General features: G+C 47.0%; 1 protein-coding gene and 1 non-coding gene across 5 annotated transcripts in view; both read right to left on the reverse strand.

The window, feature by feature from the left end:
• Positions 1 to 674: 674 nt before the first annotated feature.
• The window catches only part of VPS13D (vacuolar protein sorting 13 homolog D), a 294,776-nt gene continuing 277,059 nt past the window's right edge, over positions 675 to 18,391 (reverse strand). For all 4 annotated transcript variants that reach the window (XM_055261411.2, XM_055261410.2, XM_055261409.2 and 1 more), the window contains 3 exons: positions 16,914 to 17,045; positions 5,608 to 5,848; positions 675 to 3,804 (listed from right to left, as the gene is read on the reverse strand). In XM_055261411.2, coding sequence (XP_055117386.1) covers positions 3,673 to 3,804; positions 5,608 to 5,848; positions 16,914 to 17,045 — 505 coding nt within the window. In that variant the 3' untranslated portion in view covers positions 675 to 3,672. The remainder of the gene's footprint in view (positions 3,805 to 5,607; positions 5,849 to 16,913; positions 17,046 to 18,391) is intronic.
• On the reverse strand, positions 5,303 to 5,455 carry LOC129472802 (small nucleolar RNA ACA59). The gene has a single exon (XR_008654075.1). It is a non-coding gene; the product is annotated as a small nucleolar RNA ACA59 (small nucleolar RNA).

The following is an 18,391-nucleotide window of genomic DNA, read 5'->3' on the forward strand; positions in this document are numbered from 1 at the left end:
ACAGAGTTGCCAGGCTATTGTGCCAGGCTGGAGTGCAGTAGCGTGATCTCGGCTCACTGCAACCTCTGCCTCCCGGGTTCAAGCAATTCTCCTGCCTCAGCCTCCCAAGTAGCTGGGACTACAGGTGCCCACCGCCATGCCCAGCTAATTTTTTGTATTTTTAGTTATATACATAATTATATAACGTGGTGAAAATTTGGGCGACACACGAGGTTATTAATTTTGAGGTGGAGTGGATGGAATAGAGAGGGGCGATATAGTGGGTGTTAGAGACGAGGTTTCATCATGTTAGCCAGGATGGTGTCAATCTCCTGACCTTGTGATCCGCCTGCCTCAGCCTCCCAAAGTGCTGGGATTACAGGCGTGAGCCACCATGCCCGGCCTCCTTTGCTGTTTCTTCTTCAGCTGCCTAAACCCTAAATGTGACGTCTGTCCTGCTGGGGCTTGGACTAGGAACCTCAGAGTGGATTGAGCAGCAGCCAGTGTAGCACGGAGACTGCCACTTCCTCTTGGGAGGCTGAGACTGGTTAAGGTGTGGGGGTGCTTCCCCAGGCTTGGGGGGAGAGGCCACATTTTATTGTGAACATCATACTATGTTTGGTATTTCTCACTGGTGATAGCTCTAGAAGCTGTGGATCACCAAGAGACCAGAAGAAAACAAAAGAACAAGTCTGGGAAGTCCACAGAGCATTTTATTCCACAGGAAGAAAAATGATGATTCTGATATGAGAACCAGACTCAAGAGTCTTCACACACTGGTGACTGTAATAGTGTTTACATAACAGAGAACCAGATATTTTATTTTTAGAATTTTATCAAGCAGCTACTATGGTATTTTGAGGCACAGATCATACTTACAAAGTGGCCCTGGAGCCTTCAGAACGTTGCGATGAGTACCCACCAGGCAGCAAGACACTCTGGGATTTGGGGAAGGGGCCGCTTGCCTGTTTTCCACTGTGTAGTGACCAGGCCCAGGGGCTGGGGAAGCACTGGCCTGGCTCACCCTTCAGTGAGCACAGAGAAGCAGCGACAGCCAGGGAGTGACACGGGTCGGCCAACTGTGCTGGGTCAAGGGGCTGGGTAGCTTTGGATATCTCCTTACCCAATTTACTCTTACTCCACTTATTTTACTTTCCTCAGAGATGAACTGTGTGTTTGAGGCAGAAAGAAAAGCAGCATAAATGATCTTAACAAAGTCTTAGGCATTGCTGGCTGCATATCAGTTTACAAAGAGACGGGGCATTTAATGAGCCAGGGGCAGAGCCTGTTTCCTCCAAAGCTTTAGATGTTTTCCTGGTGAGAACCAGGAGGGGATGTCAAATGCCCCTGAAACCTTCTGGCCTTGTCTGGCCCAGGGCTGCAGGGCAGGGGAGAGCTGAGAAGTGGAGCAGCTCGCAGTTGGCCCTCCCATCTCCCACCCAGCCCCGCCCTAGATGGTCTTTGGATTCCATTTTAACATCTGCCTCTCCTAAGGTGCAAATGTCAAAGTGCTTGGTTGTGCAATCACAGGAGATGGGCAGCTATTTAAAGAGCTGATTAAAATTAGAAAGGAGCCCAAGGGGGGCATCTCAACACTTCTCTGGATTCCTCCTGAAGCACCAGCCCACAGGGCAGCCCACAGCTAACTTCCTCAGTCAGGTCTGAGAACACCCAGCACTGCTGCGGCCCAAAGCAGATTTTCTTAGTAACACTAAACTCCTTAATCTCATCAAGAGATTTCAAGTGACTTTGTTCCAGAAGGTGATAGAAGGCTCACTGACGCATACAATCAACCCTTCCAAGAGTCTCATCTATTAAGAGATCACGATCTCAGGCAGTGGGTTACTGATGACAAAAACCACAAGCCAAACTTGTGGGGGTACAAAGAGGGAGGCTGAGGAGGAAGCTGCGGAGGAGCTGCCACTTGGCTGTATCCTGCTGCCATCTTGTGCAGTGCATGAGTACTGAGACAATCATGACCACCCCCCAGCAAGACGCACACAAACTAAAACTCACCCAGTGCCGCAAAAGCCAAGTTTCAATTCTGCAATCCACTAACTTGGAGTTCAGCAAAGGCAACTAAGCCTCGGAGTTCAAGAAAGCTGATCCTTGAACACTATGTAGCTACTTGTGCTAAAGCTCCCTTCCTTCCTCTCTGCATGCGTACACACACACACACACACACACACACACACACAGAGACACAGAGGGGAAGTGGGAGAGGAAAGGGAGGGGAAGAAGATTAGCTTCATTTGTGTCTTGGAAGGATTTGGGTCATGAGTTATAAACACCAAAACCTTCCACGCATCCACTGATCCACTGAGTCATCCCAGACTCAGCTACATGTGACAAGGTTGTGGAAATTGATTAGCTTTATTAAAATAAAAATTTAAAAATCACAAGGTGACTCATTCATTCTAAAGTGCGGCCCTTTTTCCCTTCTCCCTATCTGCTTAATCCTTACAGAAAAGCGAAAACACCAAAAACAAGACCCAGGGCGCTCATACCAGGCCTTGCTCCCAGTAGGAATTTAAAACCAAGGATAAGAGATGTCTTCGTCAAATCTTGGTTCCACGAAAAGCTTACCAACGCAGCTTTTTAATACTCCTATTTCATCCCCCTTTCTGGAACTCTCCCTGCTCCCTTCTCATCCTGGGGTTTCCATCCTGTGTATCCTCAGGCTGTGGAGCTACGATGCCTGCCTGTGGCTTTATTAAAAAGGAAACAGTCCCGGGGCTTTGTTCTTGGTTGTTGCTGCCCAGGCAGGAGAGCACTCTTATGTGGATTTCTGATTTGTTGCAATAGTTCAATGGGATTTTTTTTTTCCTTCTCAATCAACAGAGTTTACCAATGTTTCCAACCTCTCTAATAATAACCTGAGAAAACTTACAATGCTGACTTGCACACGTGTGGTAATGGAGCACAGGTTTCCCCCTAAGTTTGGTAAGACTTGTTAGGAAAAAGCCAAATGGATAACTTACAACATAATTTGCGAGAATCTAAGCACTCTTTGTAAAACGGGGGTGAGAAATTAAAAGTGGGCTCCCAAGTCCCTCTCCTATATCCCTCAGAAGGGCCAGCGCCAGTCCTGGGTGCCACAGCTCACGGCCCAACTGGACAGCTACGATGTCAAAGGCGTCCCTTTCAGGACCACAGCCCTCACCTCAACCCACTTTACTGGGAATACTTTAGTCTCCAAAACTAAGACGTAACATTCTTTAACTTTTAAGAATGCCCTTCTATAGACAGTATTCTGAATTAGACATCTAGAATTAGTGCAATAGAAGATCCAATATAATTTTATATTACTTTACAGTTAACAAACCTTTACACATAGCACAGGCCCTGTTCAGAAACGTTCCTATATATTTACAAACACACTGTTGTACATATATACATGTTAACAAAATACAGGGCAATCTAAAAATTAGATTCATCTCAGTACATGTTTTTAAACGTTATTTAGCCAATACCTTTAAAAATTATTTCACATAATCTAAAATAACTCCCTGCCTCACAAATTAATACAATTTCCATTTATACTTTTCCTCATGAGGATTTACTTTCCCTCATTCCTTGACAACTTCCCCAAACCCGACTCCGGTTCTGCCTCTAACATCAGCCGAGAGCTGGGCCTCTTTCCTCCTGGTGGGTCTGCGCTGTGTCGGGAGCGCCCGTCTCGGCAGCGGGGCTTCAGGAGTCCAACTCCAGCTGCTCTCGGTTTTCGCTGAGTCTTAACATAAGCTGCTGTTCATAGTAGAGGCTCTTTGCGTAGTTTATTTCTTGTGACAACTTGACAGCGAGGACCTCAGATTTCACGTGGACCTAAGGAGGAGAACAGGATGGGTCACCTGTCCCCAGGATGGGGAAACCCAGGAATCAGATCCACCCAGGCGGCGGCTCCCAGCCCAGCTGCGTCTCAGGATGGGATGTACACGTCAAAGAAACAGTGATGGCCGGGGCTGCTCCTACTTCACTTGCACTCACAAATCTAGGGTGGGTCCCTGCAATTTTTTTTTTTTTTTTTTGAGACGGAGTCTCTGTTGCCCAGGCGCAATCTTGGCTCACTGCAACCTCCGCCTCCCGGGTTCAAGCGATTCTCCTGCCTCAGCCTCCCAAGTAGCTGGGACTACAGGCGTGTGCCTGGCTAACAATTTTTTTTTTTTTTTTTTGGTAGAGATGGGGTTTCACCGTGTTAGCCAGGATGGTCTCGAACTCCTGACCTCGTGATCCACCCGCCTCGGCCTCCCAAAGTGCTGGGATTACAGGCATGAGCCACCGTGCCTGGCCAGTCTGTCTTTTTAAACATTCCCCAGGACTGTACAGCCAACCCATACTCACCTGACATTTGGGACCTCCCCCCACCGGCCATAACTGATCTGCAGAGGTAAGACCAAGAGCAAGAATGTGGGATTCACATCTAAGGTCTGGTAACGGCTGATGAAGGAAGAAGACTCAGCGAACAAAAGCCTCTAGGTCTTTCTTACCACAAACACCTCTCTGCCCACCTGCTTTGAAAGGGGCAGAAGTATAGTGGGCGAGGCTGCCCACCTGCTACAGTGAAGGGATCTGGAGAAATACTCACACTTTGAGGTGCTCGCCCTCTTCATTAGCCAGCTCTAACTTAAGCCAATGACCCCAGGGGAGCCTTACACAAGCCCAAACAGGCCCAAGTGCATTCCTGAGCAGGGGGAGGCCAAAGGACTCCGGAGGAGAGAGGCCCAATAAGGCTGGTGCTATTTCCGATCCGTGGAGAGAGCAGAGGTGGGCAGGCCCTTTTGATTAACGTATCATTCTTGAATGCAAGCTTCAAAATCCGGGTATACTGGGTGAGAATGAGCAGGACTAACACCTGGGTGTCATGGCAAGCCACCAGGGTCGACTGGCCAGAGACAGATCCGAGAGGGGCTCTGCAGCCAGCTCTGGTGCCAAGCCACTTGGATTTGAACCCCTGCTCCTCAAGGTCAGCTTGTAGCCTTGAATGAATCACCTGCCATGACCAATAGTGAGGAGGGGATGACAGCAACACAGTGATCAGACAACCCACAAGACAGCCAGCCCTCCAGGAACGTTAGCTACTCGCAGGAGCTTTATTATTTAAAAGCCTTGTCATAACAATACCTTGTCCCCTTTGCAGGCAAAGTATAACTTTTATTTACAAGTACTTATCGAGCACGCTAGATGCTACTAGAACAAAAGTTATGGTTTCCACCGTTAAGGAGAAACAATGGAGAAGCCAGCGTGAGTGAGCTCCAGCGCTTTCTTCGATTCGGTGCACTGAAGAATCCCATTTTGGGAGCAGAAAAACCCTGTGTGTTGTGTTAGCTGTTCCTTATCACCAACGAGAGTTAAGTATTGTTACCCTCACTACATCTATGGGTAACTGAGGCACAAACCTTGTGAGGCAGTTAACGTTCCCAGGGTCACCCATGGGCCAGCTGGGAGGGCAGCATCACCCCAGGAACATACCCTGGGCCCCTCCCATGTTCAGGACTGAGAGGCAGCACTCCTGGGAAGGGCCCAGCCTGAACCTCCTAAATGAGCTCCTGCTGAGGAGGGGGAAGCAGGGCGGAGGCATCGAGGCCCTGGCCCCGCCCCTCAGGAGCCTGAGAACAGCCGGGCACTCACCATGGGCTTCTGGTGGGAGGGGCCGGGGATGGACACTCCACTGCTCGTGCTTACGGCTTTCTTGGTCACTTGCACATACACCTTCCCATGGTCTTTGGAGACAAGGCAGTGGTAGAGGTCATCGTATTTGACTTCTAGGAAAATGGCTTCTCGATCCACGTAGTCTCCACTTTTCAGGAAGTAAACAGCTTTGGAGGAGATGAGCACGCAGTAGCTGTCAATGTTCTCCACAGCGATGAAGCTGCAAAGCGAGACGGGAACACAGGAGTGACACCCGGGGCTTCGCCCAGCATCAGGGGGAGGCCCACTGCGGGCTCTGTGGCCCCAGGGCCTGAGTGCGAATCCCGGCCCCCTTGCTCACTACACCTTGGGCAGGTGGCTTAATCACGCTGAGCTTCAGCTTCCACTTTTGTAAATTAGGAACAAAAGTGGGCCTGGCCTCAGGGGGCTGTTGTGACGCCCATGGCCACGGCACCCCACACCCCTCGATGGGGTGCTGGATAAACGTCAGCTAATGATGACCACCAACAATTTCAACAATAGAAATACTTTTAGGTCGGGCGCGGTGGCTCAAGCCTGTAATCCCAGCACTTTGGGAGGCCGAGGCGGGCGGATCACGAGGTCAGGAGATCGAGACCATCCTGGCTAACACGGTGAAACCCCGTCTCTACTAAAAAATACAAAAAAATTAGCCGGGCGTGTTGGCGGGCACCTGTAGTCCCAGCTACTCGGGAGGCTGAGGCAGGAGAATGGCGTGAGCCCGGGAGGCGGAGCTTGCAGTGAGCCGAGATGCGCCACTGCACTCCAGCCTGGGGGACAGAGCAAGACTCCGTCTCAAAAAAAAAAAAAAAAAAAAAAAAAAGAAATACTTTTATATCCTGAAATTGTATCTTGTGGGGTGTTTGTTGTTATTTTTCTGTGGGCATTTTTGGATAGCTTAAAGCTTACAGAAAACTGTAACAATATTCTATTGGACAAAACAGAAAACACAGTGCCTTTCAATGTGAAACTGAAGGAGCAGCTGAGAAAGTGAACTGCCTGGCAGAGGGGAGGGAAACATGAAGGGGCGAGAAGACATGGCTGGGGGCGCTGAAAGCTGAGGAGGAAAAAGCAGAATTAAACAGGTTCATCAAACGGCACGCCATGAAGAGACAGCCTGGCGTTAAAACACCTGTACTCCCACATCCGCTTCCTCCCTCTCTAAGCTCAGCACCTCCAGGGACAGGGCACTCCCCTATCCACTTCATGTTCAGAAAACTCGAAGAGTCAGAAAACGCTTTCTTAGGTAAAGCTGTCATCTTCCTTTTGGAAACTTCTAGTTGTTACTTCAGGAGCTTTAGGGCCACTCCGAAAAAACTGAATTCCTCTATCATGGAGCTCACACATCTAAAGTGGAAATTTATGCACATCAAACCTCTCTGGCCACTGAATGAAGAGCAGTGAACCTTGGGAACAGCGTGACAGTTCCCCCCGGCCTGGCTGCCTCCCCTGCATCTTGTGACAGCCCTTCACAATGGGGCTGCAGCGCCCAGGGACAGCAGACAAGGATGGACGGCGGCAGGAATACTAAAGGCTGACGACAGAGTGGCGGTCAAGCTCCCTCTGGCAAAATGAATTGCTCAGAGCCAGGCTCCACCTGGAAGTGTTCTGAAACCTGGGTCCAGAACGGCGTTGTTCCCAGGTCCTCTGAAGGAGGCAGAAGCCTGGGGGTAGGAGGTGACCTGCCTGTCGAGGGGAACAGGCTGCCGGGCCCTCGCTCACATGGGGTCCGTGCAGGATGCACACCTGCTCTCTCAACTTCTCTAAATCCCATCCCCCTCCCCGCAAGGATCACAGGTTCTAACTTTTCTGTGAAGCATCCCCCATATACTCCAGCCTCTCCTCCACTTTTGAGCATTTAATTGTGATGGCCCCCAAAGCACGGCCAAGCACAAACTCGTTCTTTCCGCGTGTCCTGGATAAGTCTCTTTGCTCTCTGACTACGAGGTGAGCCCTGTAAGTGGGGTCCGTATCTCACAGCCCCGTGTCTCCCTGAGCACCCCACAGAGTTGGCCACCCCGTCAGCACTCAGTAAGTGTCTGCCTTATCCCAGTTGCCATTTTAATTACAGACGCCCATGACAAAAACTGGGGTTTATTGTTCTATTCTAACTGGTTGGCAATGCCAAGAATGTAGACTTGTAAAGTCTCAATGCCAAAATTAGACAGACCCACAGCCTTCAGTGTACAGGCCACTCAGCACAGACAGTCTCACATCTTGCGCTCTAATAGCATTGAGAGCAGCAGCATCACCGAAAAGAGTTGAATGGAATCTGAAATAGCTGGTCCAGGGAAGAAAGGAGGGCACGGGGAAAGACAGAAAGATAGACAGACAGGGATAAAAATGATCCTGACACAGAGAAGAGGTGACACAGCGCCAGCCAGAACCGGTGGGGACCCGAGCTGAGACCCTGGAGCAGCCTACACCCCTGAGCATCGGTGGGCCTGGTGCACAGCCGCTGAGGCCGTCACGGGCTCTCCAAGGAGACTCCAAAGTTGGCCACCATGATTGGGATGACTGCAGGAATGTGCATGGAAAATCCAACTGAGATTTGAGGTTCTTTCCTCTAGGTGAGCACAGCACAGGCACTTCCACCTCAATGCCCAGCCCCCAGCCCCCAGCGCCACCACATTAGGCACTCGACATAGCCGACATTTACATGTCAGCCAAGGGCTTCCCATCTGGGCAGATGCTCTCACACCCAGGCCAGAGTGGCCGACATGACTAGTGTGCTTTCCATCCCAGAACACTTCTATAGGCTTTAAAACAGACTCTTCCAAGATGCCCCAGATGGTTCAAGTCCTCCATCAGGCCAGAACCACTTCTGGAGGAGGGGTGACTCTGAGCTGGGACGCCCTCCGGAAAAGTAGAGAGCACAGCGAAGGAAACACAGGCCGAGCCGGCAGGAAAGCCCAGCCCGCTGGCTGACTCTGGCCAAGTCCGCTGCTTTCTTGGTAGCCCAGACTCCTTCATCTCTCTGATGGAGAGGGTAACCCCTGCCAGTTTTCTTCACAAAGTGAGCACGGAGGTCAAGGAATTCATGTCCATACAGAAAGGTAAGTGGAGGAAGGCAGTGCTGTCACTCCACACGGAGCTCTGTCCTGTAAGTCCAGGACCCTGTGCATGCCCCGAAGCTGCTACTGATAATAACATATTTTTGGAAATTGTGCGTGAAATGTTCTAAAGTCCTTTCAAATCAAAAGCAGATCAGAGCCAAGGGTCTGGCTGAAGGAAGGAGAAGGGAGAGAGTGAGGCCACAGCTGGAACTGGGCAGTGACCCCAGGGACCAGGCGGCCACAGCTCTGGCCCCATCATCCTCCTGCGGCTTTCCTGCATCCCACAATGGCCAGGGCTTTGGGTTGCATCATCATCGTTATTATTATTAATTTTAATTTAATTTTTTCTTTTTCTTTTTTTACAAAATCTGCCAAACACATCAAAGAATAATTAAATAGCTCCAGACCAGACCCCTTATCTAATGGAGCCTGATACCAAACTTGTCACTCTGTGAGAGAAGCAGCAAAACTCAGGGTGGTAAGAGAAGCCTGGCAAACGCGGCACGCTCCACGCCCTCCCCTCTGCCCAGCCGCACCTTCTTCCGTTCCCTTTCCCTAAAGCCACAGGCAATTCCCCCTCCCTGGCCTAGTTCTCCCAGGCTTTCCTTTGCCTCACTTAAGGTTCCTTGAGGTGCTCACACTGCTTCGCAGTCTCGAACCCCGGCTCTCTTCTCTTCACTGCCCTTAGAATCAAGCATCCCGCAAGGCCTGCTTTTGGTCCACAAACGAGTGACTGTTGGAAAAACCTCGAGGGAAGAAGGCCACCATGGTCTCAGGTGGCCCTGAGCACGCTCCTTCTGTTCTCTGATCTGTTATTAACTGAGAGGAAAGGGGAGCAAAAAAATGCAGCCAGAAACACACAGCATCGGATAAGCTTTATCCTTCCAATCTGAGACCTAGAGAAGTCACCTCAGTATTCAGTTGACACATTTTAGGTTGCTGTAGATACTATAATTGATTCTATTTAAAAAATATGATTTTTATACTATTCTTAAACCTCGGTTAAAAGTTTCAACTCTTGGGGCAGAGCATGGTGGCTCCCACCTATAATCCCAGCACTTTGGGAAGCTGAGGTGGGAGGATTGCTGGAGCCCAGGAGTTTGAGACCATCCTGGGCCACATAGTGAGACCCCCATCTCTATTAAAAAGAAAAAAAAAAAAAGAAGAAAGAAAAAAGTTTTAACTCCCCTTTAAGGAGAGAAAGAGGATACTCTGGCCTTGGGGCTCAGTGTCAGAAAGTTTCTTCTGAGAGAAGGGAAGGCTGCAGCACCAGCTTACACCCTTTTCCAAGATGACAGGTGCTAAGAGTGGGTGAATCTGCCAGGAGCCAGTGCCGCCTAAGTAGAACCCACCGTCACTAACGATATCCATAAACCATGAACCACGGGGCATTCTCAATAGCAGCCGTAGTACCGTCAACAGCAGCCTCAGGCCTCCTCTGGGGCAGGTCACAACGTCCTCCCAAGCCATGCTGCAGCCTCGCCAGGGGAGCCCCAGCTGCCCTGATGCCAGTCGTCTCCGCCTCTCTCTTTGCCTAGAGCTTCCCCATCTTGATGTGTAGAGCCCCATGGGTCTACTCTGTGGGGCCACCGTGATGGTGTGAGCTAATCTACGTGCCCCACACAGAAGAGATCCACAGTTAATGGTGGCTCTTCTGTTGAGAACAGGTGCCCAGTTATCCCAAACCTGTGGGGATGACCCCTCCTTCCCCCACACATCCTCTCATCAGCAGATTGGAGAGAGATATCTCTCTAGAAGCCCACATGGAAAACAGACTCATGACCAACTTCTCTCAGGGAGAAATCTGCCAAGTAACTGTTTCAGCCACTCTACTTAATTTTCCTCCCGCTCTTTTTTTTTTTTTTTCAATATTAACTCATTTATATACCTGATTCTACTCTCTCTGGAGTCATTTCAAAATCAGAAGCATTCTGAGATGCCTGACTCAGTGCTCCTGGAACAGGCTCCTCTACCCCTAGGCGTTACCCACCCCAGGTCCACCTATGGCCCTGACTCCCTGGTCTGGGCCCAGTGTCGCTCTGAGTGCCAGGCCCTCTTCAGGGCACCTCAACACGTCCACTGGGGAGACGCTCCTTCTCCAACCTTTGCCCTTCAGCACTCCCAGCCTCAGCTGATGGCATCCCCATCAACCAGACAGGCAAGGAGCCCGGAGCCACTCACAACCCTCCTCCTCACTCAGATTCCAATTTAGCAGTTGGGGATCCACTGACGCTGCCTCCTAAATGCCTCTCCAATCTGTCCTCTTCCAGTCATCGTTACGGCCACTGTGTTCAGGCCTCTCCACCTTCTACTTGGACTACCCCATGGGCCTAACTGGCTTCCTGCCTTCAGTCTCTCTACCTGCTGCTGTCAAGGTTTATTTTTCATGAGGAATTTTGAGTGGGATCCTCTTCCTCACAATCTCACTCCCACCTATAGGAGAGGCAAGCTCCTCGGCATGACCACTAAGGTCAGCCTTCAGCAACTGGCCTGGGAACCCACCCTTCCAGCCTCTGCTCCTTCTCTCCGCATGTGCTGCTGCTACAAAAGGCTGACCCCAAATTCTCCAGACCTGCCGTGAGCTCTTCTGCCCATGTCTCTGCCCATGTCTCTGCCCAGCACTGTGCTCTGCCCATGTGCCTTCTCTCCTTGGCACATTCCTCCGCCTCCTGCAAGGTCAGGTGACTTGTCCAGCGCCTTCTCTGTGAAGCCCTCCCTGGCTTTCCAGTGTAAATTAATCACTTCCCATCTGGTTCCATAATACGTTGCTCATACTTCTATTTTAACAGCAACATATGTTACAGGTTGTTGGTAATACAGTGTCTGCTTCCCCTGCTAAACTGTGAACGCACTGAGGACAGAGGAAATTTCTTACTCACCCTGGCACATAGTAGGATTCAATAAATGTATGCGTTAGTCTGTCTCAGAAAATGACACTGGCATTACGGTAAGGCAAGAAATTTGCCAGTGCACAGGCAACTTTGGATGCTGGACACATGTTACCAGTAGGAAAGGTGAAAACTTCTCTTAGAACTCCTGATTTAGCTTTTAAAGATTTAGCAAAACCTTTAACTTTATCAGAGTAGCTGAGGCATCTGCCAAATGCAAGTTTTAATTCAGGGGCATATCAACAAATGGCCAATTCTGTAAGTGTCAATAGTTACTAGTACATTATTTCCTGGTTTAGGAAATGGAAGCTAATAAATTCTATTCCATTCCTCAGAAGGAGGAACTGTTTTTATTTTGAGACTGTATATGTTACTATAAGGTTTGTATTTATAATGATATGCTATTAGAATCAATATTATATGGTGTGCTCAAAAATTTTCCTGATTTCTCGCTCTCTCTGAAATTTCTCAAGGAGACAAGGTACAAAAATTGTAAACAACATGTTAACAAAGTAGACAAGAAAAGAGACTTTTACTCTTGATTTTATTTTCTTCTATACTCTTGGATTTGCTAATCATGTGTATGAATATCTTTTTGAGACAGGGTCTCACTCTGTCACCCAGGCTGGAGTGCAGTGGAGTGATCTCAGCTCACTGCAGCCTTGACCTCCCAGGCTCAAGCCATCCTCCCACCTCAGCTTCCCAAGTAGCTGGGGCTAAAGGTGTGTGCCACCATGCCTGGCTAACTTTTGTATGGATGGGGTTTTGCCATGTTGCTCAGGCTGGTCTTGAACTCCCAGCCTCAAGCAATCCTCCCACTTTGGCCTCATAGCTCTTTGGGAGGCTGAGGTGGGAGGATGACTTGAGGCCAGGAGCTCAGACCAGCCTGGGCAACATGGCGAGACCTCATCTCTACAAAAAATTGAAAAGAGGAATGACTTATCTGGCTGGTGGATGCATAGGCTACTTTTATTTTTTATACTTTTCTGTATTTAAAAAAATCTCATAAATGTTACTTTCTAAAACTACATTTAAAAAGTACAATTTCCTAACTGAATACCCTTTATTTCCTTCTCCTGCCTGATTGCCCTGGCCAGAACTTCCAGCACTATGTTGAATAGGAGTGGTGACAGAGGGCATCCCTGTCTTGTGCCAGTTTTCAAAGGGAATGCTTCCAGTTTTTGCCCATTCAGTATGATATTGGCTGTGGGTCTGTCATAGATAGCTCTTATTATCTTGAGATACGTCCCATCAATACCTAATTTATTGAGAGTTTTTAGCATGAAGGGTTGTTGAATTTTGTCAAAGGCCTTTTCTGCATCTATTGAGATAATCATGTGGTTTTTGTCTTTGGTTCTGTTTATATGCTGGATTACATTTATTGGTTTGCATATGTTGAACCAGCCTTGCATCCCAGGATGAAGCCCACTGGATCATGGTGTATAAGCTTTTTGATGTGCTGCTGGATTCGGTTTGCCAGTATTTTATTGAGGATTTTTGCATCAATGTTCATCAGGGATATTGGTCTGAAATTCTCTTTTTTGGTTATGTCTCTGCCAGGCTTTGGTATCAGGACAATGCTGGCTTCATAAAATGTGTTAGGGAGGATTCCCTCTTTTTCTATCGATTGGAATAGTTTCAGAAGGAATGGTACCAGTTCCTCCTTGTACCTCTGGTAGAATTCGGCTGTGAATCCATCAGGTCCTGAACTCTTTTTGGTTGGTAAGCTATTGATTATTGCCACAATTTCAGAGCCTGTTATTGGTCTATTCAGAGATTCAACTTCTTCTGGTTTAGTCTTGGGAGGGTGTATTTGTCGAGGAATTTATCCATTTCTTCTAGATTTTCTAGTTTATTTGCGTAGAGGTGTTTGTAGTATTCTCTGATGGTAGATTGTATTTCTGTGGGATCGGTGGTGATATCCCCTTTTTCATTTTTTATTGCATCTATTTGATTCTTCTCTCTTTTCCTCTTTATTAGTCTTGCTAGCGGTCTATCAATTTTGTTGATCTTTTCAAAAAACCAGCTCCTGGATTCATTAATTTTTTGAAGGGTTTTTTGTGTCTCTATTTCCTTCAGTTCTGCTCTGATTTTAGTTATTTCTAGCCTTCTGCTAGCTTTCAAATGTGTTTGCTCTTGCTTTTCTAGTTCTTTTAATTGTGATGTTAGGGTGTCAATTTTGGATCTTTCCTGCTTTCTCTTGTGGGCATTTAGTGCTATAAATTTCCCTCTACACACTGCTTTGAATGTGTCCCAGAGATTCTGGTATGCTGTGTCTTTGTTCTCGTTGGTTTCAAAGAACATCTTTATTTCTGCCTTCATTTCATTATGTACCCAATAAAAAAAAAAAGTACAATTTAAATTGTCTTAATTCCAAAAAGCAGTACAGTAGAGCAGCTTCGTAGGTCACGCGGGTTGCTCATGAGCATTTTTTAAAAGGCAGGAGCCACCCTACTGCTCACCAGCCTGGTGTGCACCGGTATATGTGATGCAGTATTAGAAATAAAATAGGTACCTTAAAAAAAAAGAAAATGAGTTTCTGGCTACAAATGAGACATGAGTTAGAAAGAAAAACTAATTTCACCATATAGGACAAATTTTACTTTAACATCATCTTAATCTGGATCCTGTTTCAAACCAAAATTGAGAAAGATGGGAAGCAATGACAATTGCGTAACTTATCAGAGGAATACATGATTAATTTGAAAGTGAAGACTTTTCAGCTGGCCAGACCAGAAATCATACGTCGGTAACTATCTTTTTAATATTAATTAATTAAATAGAATGACAAAATTAAATGCAACTCGATCTGGGAGAACAAAGTTGAAGTCACCAAGGCACTGGGGACTTTGTGGGGTTTTCACTCCATCGGGAAATAATTACACAATATTTTCCAGAAGTGAAACAGTGGGCCTAACTGGAAAAAAATGTGGAAACATTTAGTCAGAACAGTAGAGCAAGGTATTAAAGATCCTTTAAAGGGGTTAACTCTGAAGGGAAATATGCAAATAATTAGGTCTTTAAACATGTTTTTAATTACAAATCTAGGATAAAAGTCAGAGGTAAAATTTGGCGCTCGTGGGCTTTTCCTGAAAACTCCTTTCCTGCAAAGTGATGAGTGTAATGTTCACTCCACCGCGAAGACCCAGGCTGACAACTGAGGACACTTCAGAGGAACATGCGCCACACTCCCTGATGGCTTCTTCCTTGTACACTTGGGAAGGCCATGGTCACATGCCTCCTTCAGCATTCACTGGCAAGATTTAACCCACAACTTGGGTGGAGACACATGGTTTTCATCTTTAAAGTCAAAATTCATTCATGCCAATATCTCTTCCTAGTTCATATGAATTTCATGAGTTTCATGAAAACTATTTTACTGATTTCATTTTGATTCCAGTTTTTAGCTCTCTCTGGCTCTGTTTTTCAATGTGTGTATCTCACTGGAAGCAGTCCTATGTTGGCTGTGCAATTTCTTCTACTGCAAATGCATTTCAGTGACCACAGATAGTTCGACTTGAATAGAGGTGAGTTGGGGAGGAAAGTGAAAAGACAACATGCAATAATTTATAATCTTTTAGCCTGTGACTAAAAAACCCCCAAATGATTGGAAAATGGACACATGTGAACACAAATGCTGAACTGCAGCTATCTGGCTATATGTACTGGGTACCTATTAGATGCCAGGCACTGTTCTATGTGCTGAGGATTCTTTCCTGAATGGAACAGGCAAAAATCCCAGCCTCACAGGGCTGCCATTGTAGTAGACTCTGCACCACGTCCTGCCAGACCTGAGAAATGACTCTCTAGACCCCCCTTCCAAAAGCTAAAAGTTCCATCTACAAAGCAGTATCAAGAGCAGTCATGGTACCAAATCCCTGCCCCAAGGAAGGCAGGAATATAAAGTTCTCCCTGGAGTGAACTGATGGGCACTCTGGGCACTGGACTGAAATGGCAGAACCTATTAGCAACACCTGCTGTGGACAGAGTTACTCCCTCCCCGCCAATTCATATGTGGAAGCCCTAACCCCAATGTGACCATTTGGAGTAAGAAAGTAATTACAGTTAAATTAAGTCATAAGGTTGGGGCCCTGAGCTGATAGGATTAGTACCCTTATAAGAGACACCAGAGAGCTCCCCCTCTCTCTCTGCAATGTGAGAACACAGTGAGAAGAGGGCTATCTGCAAGCCAGGAAGAGAACCCCCACCAGCAGCAGAATCAGAAGATGCCTTGATCCTGGACCTCTCAGCCTTTAGAACTGCGAGAAGACAAATTTCTGTTGCTTAAGCTGCCCAGCCTATAATATTTTATAATGGCAACCTAAGTAGACAAAACAAGAAAATACAACTCCATTTTCAAGAGACCTTCTAATAACACCACAGGGGTCACACAAGGCACATGCAGGAAGACGCCATTCTATCTGGCAAGCAACAAATACCTTCTGGATTCGGCTTTTGATATCCCCATTCAAATACTGCCATGAAAATATGAGATGAGATCTACTTAACACTGTCCCTAACAATGACTCTGAAGACTATCCTGACAGTTGACCTCTATTTCAGACATTCCTCCACCCACCAAAAACATTCACAGCACTCAGAATCCTCCGAAGCTCGCTTTACCTTAAAGGAGATGACAAATAAGCATCAGAAGAAATTAAACTAGTATTTTGCTACTCCCAGACACAACCAACTGCTTTCTCTGGGCTGGTGGTTCTGACACCTATTCAGGTTATAGAGCACTTTTATGCTACAAGGATCTCTGCAAAATATCCTAAAATAGTGAAATACTTAATTCTACCATGTCAACTAGGAATAATATCACTAACTGAAGATATGCCAAGGTATATAAAGCTCCATATTTAAAGAGTAACAAAGCAATCTTAAGAAAAATACATTTCCAAAATGTCCAACTATTAGTTGTTTGCTATTTGTTTTTCTGTTTTGTTTTGCTAGCATTCTGCAGCAAAAATGGGGTATCAAAGTTTAAGAAATGTTTACAGGAGAAAAACCTTAAAATTGAGAACATTTTATTCATGATCTTCTCTCTTTGAACTAACTAGAAAGAGACTGCCATTATCTAGAAACAAAACACTAAGGCCAGGCTGTGGCACACAGTTGAGAACCACTCCTTTGAGTAAAAGGCTGTTTACCATCAGTTATATCTAAATCTAAAAAACATTTGGGGCAAGGAATTCTTTGACCAGATCTAAGGTCCAAGAGTCATGAAAATAACTCAGATCAGATGGAGACTTCTCAGGATCAAAAGGAGAAGAGGCAACTCAGTAGACCCACAGGGCTGGTTTCCCATGCTCTGACTTACAATTCATCCTGTATGTTGTCTGTGAGTTTGAAGAGCTGCTCCTGTCCTTCCGCCTGGCTCTCAGAATATCGGGGAAGCAGCCCCTGGGGCCCCGTGCAGCAACGCGGTTTCCGAACCCTCTGTGCTTGAGTCCTAGATGGGTAAATGGACAAAAAACCAAGAGGTTAAGTGTGCAGGTTAAAATGATTTTCCTTTCTCACTAAGACAAAAGCACTCTGTAATACGAGACATACTCTACATTTAGTGGAACAGAATTAAACTACAGTATTGCCTGTGAATGCACCATGAAATAGTGGTTAAAGACCCTCATTTGAGTTTGAATCCTGCCTCTACCATTTTCTGGCCATGTGATCATAGATTAGTTGGTTACCTTCCTTAACTCTCAGTTTCCGTTTTCTCTCTGAAACAGGACGATGACACCTACCTTACAGGACTGCTGTGAAGATCAAATAAAACAGTGCCCGCCAAGCCTGGTCCTGGTGGATGGTGAGCTGCCCACCAGCGGCGGCTCTCGTTCCTGCGGTTATTACTATAATAGATCCCCCCGGGCCGCACCCTGTTTTTCTAGGCATCTCTTCAGGAGAGCCATCTTTGGATTTGTGATGGGTCTGGAAGAAAATCCTGGGCATTTAGTAAGAACACACCAACCCTTGAGACTTCTTCTAAGATGAGGTCAGTTGCTTGGGCAAAGGGTGAGGGACGTGGTAATCATGCGAGGGGAAGAATGCCCCCTGGACCTGGACCTGGCCCAGGCCACAGGCTGGGATTCTGCAGAGGCTCTAACTCGGGCCACTCAGCTGTCGGCTGCCCGGAGGAATCTGCTTTGTTATGGCTTTTAGGGTAGGCTGATGTTGTCTTTTTCCACACAGCATATACAGGGTGATTGGTAAGTACTTTCTGGTGTTTTCCTAGAAACAGGAGTGCACATTTGTCTTGGAAAGGCTGTGCATATTTCAGATGACTGATAAGAGCACACTGGGCCTGTCCTCGGCCTTGTACTTGCTGTACTTATTATTTGTTCCTGGAGCTCACTGAAGCAAAACACCCCTCTCTAGACAGATCTAAAAGAGAGGAGAAGGCTTCCACATTGCATCAGCACTTCAGAAACAGGAACTAACAGTAAGCAGCATAGAGATTTACTTACAAGGGCAGAAAGTGCCCTGGTGGGCAAGTCAGGTTGGAAATATGGACAGAAACAACCCCAGAAACTTGTCACAGGCCATGCAATGGGCCATGCACAGCTGGGGTAACTGAAAAGTGCTCCCGAACCCAGGTCAGCACTCAGTTCATCAGGCTGTGACATCTGAAGGACAGCCTCATACCTTGGTGAGGTTTAATGGGTGCTGGAAAGACAAAAATCCAGCAATAATTTTACAAAAGTTCAGTTACAAGGACGTCTTCAGTACTATTAATTGTACTCTCTAAGGGTAATACAAAGAGACTTTATAGAAGTTTCAATGATCTGCACTAAGGGAAAG

This window comes from Symphalangus syndactylus, chromosome 22 (genome assembly GCF_028878055.3).
Source record: "Symphalangus syndactylus isolate Jambi chromosome 22, NHGRI_mSymSyn1-v2.1_pri, whole genome shotgun sequence".
Classification (NCBI taxonomy): domain Eukaryota; kingdom Metazoa; phylum Chordata; class Mammalia; order Primates; family Hylobatidae; genus Symphalangus; species Symphalangus syndactylus.